The 12,336-nt window shown below is 39.1% G+C and overlaps 1 protein-coding gene across 1 annotated transcript in view; it reads left to right on the forward strand.

The window, feature by feature from the left end:
* The first annotated feature begins 646 nt into the window (after positions 1-646).
* The window catches only part of LOC144020166 (phospholipid-transporting ATPase ABCA1-like), a 38,765-nt gene continuing 27,075 nt past the window's right edge, over positions 647-12,336 (forward strand). Inside the window, exons 1-7 of the mRNA XM_077523327.1 lie at positions 647-859; positions 3,755-3,863; positions 5,191-5,284; positions 5,942-6,083; positions 6,333-6,451; positions 10,189-10,310; positions 11,643-11,834. Coding sequence (XP_077379453.1) covers positions 3,798-3,863; positions 5,191-5,284; positions 5,942-6,083; positions 6,333-6,451; positions 10,189-10,310; positions 11,643-11,834 — 735 coding nt within the window. The 5' untranslated portion in view covers positions 647-859; positions 3,755-3,797. The remainder of the gene's footprint in view (positions 860-3,754; positions 3,864-5,190; positions 5,285-5,941; positions 6,084-6,332; positions 6,452-10,188; positions 10,311-11,642; positions 11,835-12,336) is intronic.

Below are 12,336 nucleotides of genomic sequence, written 5' to 3' on the forward strand. Positions count from 1 at the left end.
TTAAAATTAAGAAATTTGTTGAAGAAACATTTTCACAATCAGAAGTGAGCCATCTTGCCACACTCCAGCACTGTGACTAGGAGTCATCATGCACTACCCAGGAACAGGAAATGGTCCTTCCTGTACCCATGTAGTGCTGTGCAATCACATTAATATATGATTCGTAGTATTGTGTAAAGTGGTCCAATTGTCCCCAGCGGTGTAGTCCAGAAAACCGCCCTGTCTTGGAAACTGCGAACAATCAGTCATTTCTAGCCAACAGTAACTTTTTGTTTTACAATTAAAGAAAGGCTATAATAAAACAAATAACATACATACTGTAGTCATTATTGTGAGCGGTTCAAATGGACATGAACGGCTCTTTCCAGCACTGCAATCTCGTGCCAAGTACAACTTCAACTGGTGTAGTAGCCTAATAATCAGTAACTAAAATTCGTAAATTGCAGTTGAAAAACAAACAAACAGTGAGAGTGTTATACTTTAGTTGTATTTGTACTTGCATAGCATCATTATAAATCCCCACAATGGAAGGGCCATGGCGCCAGTGAGGTGACGCTGGCCCTTTAAGTTATGTTTTGACTGGGCACGTGCGCTCCTTATATGGGATAGAGGCAGCTCGAGGTGACCGCTAGTTACCTCTTCTGCTGCTCGTTTCTGCTCCGCATTGAGCAGCGGTATAAAAACCGGCTGGGGGTTGAACTACTGTTTGCGTTGACTCAGACACACAGATGCGAAGCACCGCTACGGACGAGGAGTACCGTTTTTATTTTTTGTTTTTTTTTCAAGTTCATTTTTAACGGACGTGTCATTTCTTCTATTGATGTGAAAGGATAACAAGAGAGGATATATTCTGGATAAGGTTGGTGAGTTTGGACTTTTGGAAGATATTGTACTTGTCATTTTCTTTTATAGCACCCAGCATACAATTGAATAGTTTAATTTTAATTCGATGTTTTATTTTTTGTCGATGTCTTCTTGTGATTCTTACTTTTTTTGCCTTTATTTAAGCGTACCGAGTCGTTGAAACTGCTTGTTGATCATGCCATTAGTGTATTGTGAAAGGACATAATTAATGAAAATCATCTTTTTTTTTTTTTTTTTTTTTTAACGAGGGTTTATTAAAAATGCGTTGGTACTTTCTTTGTCAGTGGTCGTTGTCATATTGTGATGTCAGTATCCTATTGTGCCGTCTGCGCTGAGTTGGATTATAATCAAGCTAAATGTTAATCAGACATGAAGACTTCCGATACGTTGCTTTCAAAATAAATCCCGAATTGCTGCCTGTTCAAAGCGACCAATAGGACAACACATTTTATGTCTAGCCTTAGTAATTTGTTGACATTGACGCAATCATTAATTAAGACGACTTTTCCCCTCACAAACACGGCTTGACATCTTCGGTGGTTCATTGTTCGAAAGGGTTGTGTATTTTTAGATGGTACGCTTGTTCCGTTGTCTGCAGCAATTGACACCTTTTTGTGTAAACACAAAGAGGCTGAATGTCCGATAGTAACCTCTCTCCAAAGCAGCAATTAACGCGCTTATTCAAGCGACCTAATCAAACGGCGGTGAATTTTGCCACGTTTGTCATTGTGTTGTTTGTGTCATTACGACTGTCGGCATTGTTTCACTGAAAACTGTGTGAGGTCAAAGCAATGTTGTATATATATTTTAACCGTCCTGCTTCAATAAAATGAGCGCATTTTATTTTGTTTCTATTATATTATATTATATTATATTATATTATATTATATTATATTATATTATATTATATTATATTATATTATATTAATGTACTTTATGTATATTTGCATTGTTCTATGTCTGTTATTGATGTTGTTTTATAATATTTACATTTATGGTTGTTTTTTATTGTGACCACGTTGTGATAAATGTTGATTAATGAAATGAAATTAAATGGATATTTTGTTGCTGAGCTGGATCATTATTATTATTATTATTATTGCAATCGTGTTGTTCAAGGAACTCGTTCTCATTGCTTTCCTGCAAGGGGAAATGTGATATGAGCTGGAATTGATGGTAAACAAGTGCTGTGTAAAATTGTCCATATTTGGGTTTACCACTAAGGGCGCTGGAGCTCTGCACCATTCCACCATAAGGCTCATTCATCAAAAAACATATTACCTGCGCCACAATGAAATAGGTTTGACAAGTGAGTTGATGTTTAGATCGGTGTTAGAATTTTAATTCAACAGTTGGTACTGGAATAATTAGAAGCGCGGTTAATAAAATGATGTCATGCTTTGTGGTTTACACAGACAGATGTACGCAAGTGAAAAACAATGGGTAAAACCATTGAATGAATATCTTCCAGTCGTGTCACTGTCAATACGCTAGGAGCCTTCCTGCCCACACGTACACCTGCAAACTCAACTGAGATACAATATTGGAGCTGTATCTAAAATTCAGCTTTCACAGGAATACATGTGCTCATATTGTCAGAGAGGTATTCATTCTATTATACTGAATGTTGTGGTAGTAGTTTGCAAGATGAGAGATGCACTTTGTGCTATTTATTGGTCTGTGCTCCAGTAAATACTCTTTGAAGAAGATCAAACATCTTATGTAAAGACAGAATCTTTGATGCAGCACTTAACACATTAGAGCTCATTATATATGCAGGTATACCTAATGAAGTGACCCACGGCCCTCACTTTTACTTACAGCTTTGTTGGATTCAAAACTTAGGCGGACTTACGTAATGTAATAAAGAGCTAAATGTTTTATTAGAAGCACCCATTCTGATGAAACGCTTACAAATACATCATTATTTTCAAGATGTTCTTTTAAATGGATTTCTTCCTCAAGTCACTTGAGCTGTAGTGTAGTGTAAACAATTTGCTTTTGAGTACATATTTAATTAAGAACATTCAGGGGTGGCATGTGTCACGAGTTTTTCCCATAAAATTGGATGACTCACTGAGAAAACAGATGTTATAGCCACACAATGTCCAGGGGTCATTGTGTTGTTTGTCTATCCCAATGTTCCTGGTTTTCATTGCATCATTTTATGTGTTCTAATTTACTTAATACACACACGCAACTGTGGGGGAGGTTTGTGGGCACAGTAATGTCATGGAATTAAGTGGGTGTCAGGCAGAGAATAAGTAATACCTTTACATTTGTTTCAATGGAGATAGATTGACTGCTAAAATGTAACAACTGTGTTCATGTTCTGATCTTCTAATACTAACAAAATGGATGAATCAGCTGATAAGGCTTTTCATCCAACCTCCAAGCAAATATTCAGCAAAGTATTTTTTTCCTGACCATGTTTGCGCATCCTTTTGCCCTTGCTGTGTGTTGCTGTTGTCCTTCTGTGTCCCATCCAATCAGATTCATCTCAGCAAGTGGGGTGAACAAATGATCAGTATTTGTGTGAACATTAACCTTCCCATGATTATCCAGGAAAAAAAGTGTGGGCATGTACGTTGGTTTTTGGAAAGAGACATTTAGGTTAGCCAATTAAGACCAGACACTGATGATAATGAAATTATCGGCCTGAGTTAATGAAGGGAAGTTATTTATGTTTCACATTTTTGTCACTATGGAGTCCTCTTACGTGCTGATTGTTTTCTGTCATATTTGTTTATTTCAACATTTTAAATCGACATATCCTTTATAAATTCTTGGATTTTGTGGTATTCCACAGTCCAGTCTTGTCCCACCTGTTGTCAACAAATGAAGCTATAACACCCACTCTGTTTGTGTGTCCATGTGTGTGGCTTTGCAGTGAGGAGCTGGAGCGTGCTCAGTGAGTTCAGGAAGAAAGCGTGATGGCGGTCTCCACTCAACTGGGTTTACTGCTTTGGAAGAACTTCACCTACCGAAGAAGACAGACTGTAAGTACTGTATAGCTAACATTAGAAAGTGTTTATCAACCATTCTGTCGTGTACATCAGGCGTTGCACTATTTTTCCTCCTGTCTCAATCTAGCACAAGCAATGACAGGACAAGTGGAAAAATGACTTGATATTTTTATTGACTTTTTAATGTCATTTTGTTTAACCAATCTCAATGTAGGCAGCTATAGTTAAACATATAGTGTTAACACAACACAACGAGAGACTAGCTATACTAGACTAACTATTAGCAAGCTAGAAACTAGCAACACCTTGATCTCTATTAACCCTTTGAATTAAGAAATGTCATACAAACCCCTCACTTAAAAGTACAAGTCCCATGTGGGTCACCACAACATGATTGAATGCTTTATAGAAATACCTTAAATTAATATGGAACATATAGCTAATGTTAGCATGTTGTAGCATTTAACCAGTTTCTCGTATAATTTTGCCAGTTCAGGGTTCTTGCATATCCTTAACGTCTTAAAGGAGATTGAACGTGAATCTAAAATCAAGGCCTTCATTGGCATTAACATTTCTTAAATGAATCTTTCAACATGTGAAAGACATTTTTACCTATGATAAGTAGGATTTTATGATTGTAAACATGTCAAATCGCAACATCGCACTCATGGTAGTAACATCACACAATCATAACAGCTGAACCAACAAAATGAGAATGTGATTTTAGTATTTTATGCACTGTAGCAACTTTGGACAACAAATTGGACAACAAACAATGTGATGACACAAGTGCACGTCGACTCAATTATCCAGTCACCATCTTGAGCAGCCTGGTGTCCACTCACTCAAAGTTATCTCAATCACATTCAGCAATGGGCCGAAGCACAAAGCTGACTTCTGTTTAAAATGAAGTAGCGTCATTTGCATACAATAGTCCTTTATCCCCCGTCAAGAAGCAATCTTTCCCCGAAGTGACGGCAGTGCCTGCTTCGTTTTCAGCCCAGTGATTCTCAACAAAGAGATACAGTGCGGTCTCAGTATTCTTGATCCCTCCCAGCGCTTTTGGTGATTGTCTGCCAATGCTGGTTCAGACTTAACAGCCATATGGAACAGATGGGCAGAAAACCCAGAGTCTTTTAAACCCAGCCGACTTGTCTCGCTGTCTCCACTTATTAACCCATATACTTTACCACTCAGTCTCACGTTGGGGATTACTGCTGTTCGTCTCCTCACAGACACACTCACTTCTTTTATATCTTGTGCACTAAAATAAACAGTTGAGCAAAGTGGTGACTGAGCACAGGTTTAATATGAATTTGATGAATTTCTCATCCTCGCTGTTTCTTGCTTATTTTCTCAGATTCAGCTGCTGATTGAGATTATCTGGCCCCTCTTCATCTTCTTTATCCTCATCTCAGTTCGAATGCACTATCCACCATACGAGCAGCATGAATGTAAGATGTCCTGTCATTACAAGATTGAATAATATTCTTCTTTCATCATCAAACAGTTATTTAGATTATTAAAAAAAAGTTAATTGTTGTTATACTGTTTTAAAAATCATTAGGCGTAGATAGCCTATAGTTTCTTGGTCAAATCAATATTTGTGTTTTCCTTTGCATGTTGTCTCAGTGGGTGTTTGTCTATATTTACTTGGACCATTGGGACATATGTTGGGGTATTCCGGGAAATCCAATCATTAAATTGCATCAGGACTCTTTCACAGACCTGATACCACAGCGAAGGCTACGTCCCAATACTTTTATTACTTTCTTTTTTAATGTACATTAATGATATAATGTCAAGTAGAAAAGATACTTGAACACACGCACATTGGCACAGTGGCTGAAAGTAGACCAAGCTTTAGACCAGCTGGAGCAGGTCTAAGTTGTAGTGCAGATGGTGTAAAGCTATTTTGGTGAATTTGATTTGAATGATTTTATTTGCCTCCATGTAATTTTATGTAGCCGTAAAGCACAAAAAAAAAAATAAAAAAAAATCACAAACACATTCTCAATGGAGCCATATACATTTATATCTGCTTTGTCTTTTTGATTGTCAAACTAATGTCAACAAAAAAAAATAATGGCATGTTATGTATAAATTCCCAGGTCATTTCCCAAACAAAGCCATGCCTTCAGCAGGAACTCTCCCCTGGGTACAAGGAATTATCTGTAATGCCAACAACCCCTGCTTCCGTAACCCAACCCCTGGAGAGAGTCCTGGGGTCGTCGGCAACTTCAACGATTCTATGTGAGTGATGAAAATGACCTTTTTCCATATTCATACAGTAGCTCAGTGATTGTCTTTTGTATAACACTAATCAGCAAAGCGATTCAATACAAGAGTAATGTTTATTTTTGTGCACTGCAATGTTTTCAAGGCTGTTTCTAATACTGGTTGGCAGACATTTTTTTAATATCATGCTCACATTGGATTTCATTCAATGATAGTGGACTACAAAGTCTCTAACAGTTGTCTTTGTACGTATTACATTTTCAGAATCTCTCGACTGTTTCTTGATGCCAAGAAAATCCTGCTGTACACTCAGAATGACAAGAGTTACGAGGGCTACCGAGGACTGCTGAGGGCCCTCCACAAGATGCAGAAGAACACTGCCCGTAAGTACAGTTTGATTATCAGCTTCTTTTGGCACTGTATTTGTGTTCGAAATGACCACACTGTTCTTTTTGGATCAATAATGTGGACTACCAACACACATATTTCACATAGTTAGCCAGCTCCAGTTTTATGCACAGCTAGAATCATTAAAACATCCCACAATGCCATAAAGAATTTATTTACTTGATTTGTACTATGTAGCTGTTTGAAAGGGTTCCCTTTTCAAGTAAAAAAAAAACAATCATAGCCCATCAGTAGATGAACAAGACGGGTGATGTAAAAATGAACTGAGTTGTAAAAGTTAGCAACGTGTACAACAAAGTCAAGCCATTCTGAGATTGCTTCTTATCAGTGTCTGGCACGCTGTCGGTGGGTGGGGGCAGTCTCCCAGAGGCCACTGGGTGTTACCCTTGATATTGCGTGCCACTACCACCCTGACAGTTATTGTGTAACCAAGACAAAAATGTGCACGTTGTCCCGACTTGAATGTCCTACTCGGACGAAGGAGATCTCAATTGTCAGACAAGGTTCAAGTTTTTTGTGTGGACTTTCAGAGCAACGTCTAGAACGACCGTGATAGGAACAGATCCGCAACCATAGCCATGACCTTTGCTGCTGAGAAAGGTTGCGTTTCTAAGATAACGTCTTGTTGTTGGCTGCACTGGGCAGACTTGGTGCAGACACTTTTAAATACGAGAAGGTACTGTTTCGACTCTGCAGTTAAATAAAACACCAACACATCTAACGAGGAAAAACCTACAAGGGTATACCCAACGTACTTTTTTTGAGCTCACAAATGGACAAGTTACAGTACTTCATTTGTCTGACATGTTTTAGAAGTGAGGGAGGAAGCATAGTAGAACATGCAAACTTCACACAGGAGTTGCTGAGCCAAGATTCAAAACAGGAACCTCTCAAACGTCAGGCAGACTTCCCAGCATAAAGACAGCGAAAACCAAATAACAAATTACAAGAGTCTGTTCTACTTTAATCAATTTGCCACAGAAATTTGACTCCAATACTCATATGATCAGTTTGTTTCCATAAATAAACGCTACCGGTAAGTTTCGCATGAGACCCTGATGTGGAGCAGATACAAAGTATTATGCAAGTAAGCATAACAGCAAGGCTTTTTGTTGTTGCAAACCATCTGTTCTTTTTTCCAGAGGCGCAGAACATTATTATGCAAGAGCCCTGCGAGGCATAGGATACTCTCAAAAGTCAAATATTTCACAGTAGTTCAAGTAGAACATCACATTCACAAAGAATTGTAATTATTCATGTTTGCTCTTGTTTTTGTGTAATACAGGAGTGCCGGTCATTGTTTTTGCCAGTCTATTGTTAACGGATACACATTTGTTATGACTGTAATCTTAAGTAAGATATTGTTTCTTAAATTTAACCTAAATTTGCTTTATTTTCTCTGACAAGTTATTTTTACTTAAAATCAAATTGTCAGACAAGATCATTCTGCTTATTTTAAAATACTCATTAATTATGGGTGTTAACAGACAGTTTTCAGTACTGTGAGGCTTAAAACAAATGTTTTCCACATTTTAAAATGACTAACCAACAATCAAAGACCCTGAACTGGGGTTTCATATGTTGAATTTTCTTATTGTAAGATTTTGCATACTCTTAAAATAAGATAAATGGAAAAAAATGCAACTGAGGACTCCGGTTCGAGTCCAGGCTCCGGCCTTCCTGGGTGGAGTTTGCATGTTCTCCCCGTGCCCGCGTGGGTCTTCTCCGGGTACTCCGGTCTCCTCCCACATTCCAAAGACATGCATGGCGCTCCTGTATTGTTCCTAGGTGTGCTTGTGAGTATGGATGGTTGTTCATCTCTGTGTGCCCTGCGATTGGCTGGCAACCAGTCCAGGGTGTCCCCTGCCTACTGCCCAGAGCCCGCTGAGATAGGCGCCAGCACCCCCCGCGACCCTTGTGAGGAATAAGCGGTCAAGAAAAGGGATGGATGGATGTAAAAAATGCAAGTATGAAAACGATGAGATAAATGTTCAATATATAAAATCATCAGTTCAAGTGCGGTTCCAGTTACATGGTATATTTATTATTAAGCTTATTTTTCCTCTTTCCAGTAAAGCATCATCTTTGCAACAATCAATTTCTAAATGTGAACTGGCAGGATTTAAACAAAGCACTATCTTTTCCCCCCTCTCACAGCATCACAACTTCCATCCATCCATCCATTTTCTTGACCGCTTATTCCTTACAAGGGTCGCGGGGGGTGCTGGCGCCTATCTCAGCTGGCTCTGGGCAGTAGGCGGGGGACACCCTGGACTGGCTGCCAACCAATCGCAGGGCACACGGAGACGAACAACCATCCACACTCACACGCACACTTAGGGACAATTCGGAGCGCCCAATTAACCCGCCATGCATGTCTTTGGAATGTGGGAGGAGACCGGAGTACCCGGAGAAGACCCACACGGGCACGGGGAGAACATGCAAACTCCACCCAGGAAGGTCCGAGCCTGGACTCGAACCGGAAACCTCAGAACTGGGAAGCGGACGTGCTAACCACTCGACTACCATGCCGCCCGCATCACAACTTGTAAAGCAGAATTAAACCATAAAATGGAGGAATTTATTTCACTGCTTTAAAGCTGTGTAGCTCTATTTGGTTTGGTTGTTTGTGGTTCACAATGACAACAGCCAGTTTATGGACCAATTTAGTTAGCGATGGCATTTGTTGCCATGGAATGATTTTTGGCTTTTCAACAAAAAAAAAGGTGCCACCAGTGTCTTGTTCAGTCACATTCGTGTTAAATACAGATTGACATGTAATTTGCCATTTCCAGCACAACAAACCAAAACAAGAAATTAATTAACATTAACATTAATTAGATAAAAGTAAGACCTGGAATGGACCTACACATCTCTGTTAACTACACAACCTCCCATTTTAATGGTGTGTCCTCTGTGCCCTTTGTATGCCTTTCTTTCCTACTGGGACACTGATTAGAGCCTATTAGTACTCCATGGAGGTTCACCTCAGAGAATTAAGCCAACTCATAGACACAAGTACACAATAACACCCAGTTTTTCACTTCCTCACTGGGTTCACGTTGGCTGCGGCAAACAGTTTTGTGTGTGTGTGTGTGCGTCAGAGAGGAAGGAACCATTTGGCAGGAAGTAGAGCAAAGTGGAATGGCCACAAGTAACCTTTAGGGAGTGCAAGTCTCAGACCAAAGGGAATATATGCGTGCAAGTAATCTTGGAAGTGAGTCAGCCATTTGGAGAAGTTGTTTGACATCCTTGGAATTCAGCAAAGTCACGAGTTATCAGAGCAGTTTGAGCCAGTTTGTGTTAACTTATTCACTAAATACCGAGTCCACCAAGGAGGGTTTTTTTTTAACATTTTAAGAATTGTTACCTTTGTGAAGTTTCATGTTAATCTAAGCAAGATTCAGCATTAAGCAGCAATTGAATTTAATAGGCACCAAATGTTTTAGTCATTCACTATGTCCAGTGCCACGTTCCAGATAAATTCCACCCTTACCAGAATGTGAATTACTCATAAACTGGTCGTCATAAGGCAATAATTCCAAATTGTTCAATGGTTTAATGACTGGAAAATTCGGTTACACCTGTCAAAGTCATTTTCTGGTTGGTTTTGTTGTTGGAATCAGGTCTGTATTTCTTAACATTTAAAAATGATGATAGTGTTTGAGTATTTAAATGTGAAAATCTGATGTTTGCTTTTTTGCTCTTCTAGGTTTCAAACTGAAGGACTTTTTAAGAGACAACGAAACCCTCTCCCACTTCTTGCATCACAACGCCTCACTTCCTCGCCACGCGTTAAAGCAAATAGTGGAGGCTGACGTCAATCTGGAAAAGGTACAATATTATTTTGTGTATAAATTTTCGATTTTGAAAATAATTGCTGCTGTGTTTGTGTTTGAAATGTAAACAAAATGTACAATATGTGGAGTTCTTTTCCCATGGGAGATCATCATAAATCCCCAGCCTCAACGCTCATGCACAAATCCAGTGACCTTGACTCAGTGGAGACTGTTAAGCCCTTAATACCAGAAAAAAAACACACTCGGGTGGGTTTAGATGGGTACACACTGTGGACACGATGATACCCTCAGCAATAGATTTTCCTCCATTTTAATTCAAATCGAAATCACAATCGGGTTTAACGTTTTTCTTCCCCATGACTACTGCGCAACTCCTGCCTGTTAATGAATCATGTCTTCTCACTGAGATATCATCACCAGCCTGGCACACAAGTGCACCACACACACCTCCGCTCCCATTCATATCATTGATGTATTTGTTACCAGCTTACATAAATTGATGTAGAAGTGCACCCACGCCAACAGCAGCTGCTGAAAATGACATCATAGAGGAGGGCAGGAGTCATGTGACTGCTCCTTTTCTCCCACCCTTCCCCCATCACTCCTCACGCAGCCCACCGCAGCCTACATAGATGTCTATTGATCAATGAGGATGAGCTTCCAATAACCTGGCAAGGTCATTTACTCAATACTCAAGGACAGTCTTCATTTTTTGATTGACAGCTCACACAATAATCCTAATCAAGCTTGGATTATTAATGCTAATGTTTACAGTATTTCTATAACACCTAGAGGACAAGTCTGTTTGTGGTATATACAAAAGCATAATGCACAATGACTAAAAACATACACAAAAATGACTGATAAAGCTCCTCTGTCCTTGAAGACAGAGGTTTAAGAGCAACTAAGCCATATCTGCCATCTAGTGGTGAATGATAATATTACAACTTAAATCTCCAATCGACCCATGCATAATCACAGATATTTTGGGTATTTTATTCTTACAAATATATTGAGTATTTTCTCTTTTCTTCCTGGAGATTTTTTTTCTCCATTACCCCGTTTTCTGTGAAAACATAAAATTAATGTTTTTTTTTGTTTTTTTTAACTTTCTTTCCTTTTTTTTTTTTTTTTTTTTGCAATGAATTCTTCTTTTTTGGAATGTGGCGGGTGGCTGCCAGTTTCCCACTCTTTCTTTAGACAGACACTTGTGTGACAACATGATCATATGTAACCACATCTCTGTAACATGAGGCAAGGGTTGTTAACACCCTTGCTGATTCGTTGTGGAAAATGAAGAAAAACGCAAACCAGAAATAACAGAAAATGTAATCAATGGTGTCTCCGTTCTCCTTCCCGTGTCCAGATTCTGACCAAAGGTTTTGGCTTTCATCTGAGAGACTTGTGTAACGTAACGCCTCTGGAGGAGTTTGTGCACATTGCCGATCGCAATGTTTCCCGTCTGACGCAAGAAATCATCTGTAAGTCCTCCAGGGACTGGCTGAACAATGCCCAAAGTCATTTCCTGTCAAACTTGGACTTCCTCAAGCCGATCCGTGTAAGTGTTTATTCAAAGTGTGTTTTTGTTAAGCCATATCTATTATGCAACAGTCAATAATCACATGAAAGTTTGCCCTTTACCCTCATATCACCTCTGTATTCACACTTTTTTGGGTATTCTGGCTTCAACACATCCGCTCACTTTCCTGACCAGGATTACCTCTCCCCTACTTTTGTTTTCCCAATAAAGCTGCCCCCTTCCCCTCCATACCCATGATAGCCAAGTGAGTCATGTGTGCTTTGGATGAGCAGAGGTGAATGAAATGTTCTGTACTGCTGAAAGCGGGTTCTGATATTTTCATGATGAAATCTTAAAAAGGAACAGAGATTGTGAATGTCCTTTAGCAACACTTGGAATCCTGGAAAGCATTCACTTAAAACATATTTCTTTAAAACAGAGTTTTACAGCATTTTTTTTAATAGAATAGAAAAGAAAACTTTTATTGTAATGGTGTTGATACAAGTAATGAAATTATGGTACAAGACCAAATTATGCAGTG

Source organism: Festucalex cinctus, chromosome 6 (genome assembly GCF_051991245.1).
Source record: "Festucalex cinctus isolate MCC-2025b chromosome 6, RoL_Fcin_1.0, whole genome shotgun sequence".
NCBI classification, from domain to species: Eukaryota; Metazoa; Chordata; class Actinopteri; order Syngnathiformes; family Syngnathidae; genus Festucalex; species Festucalex cinctus.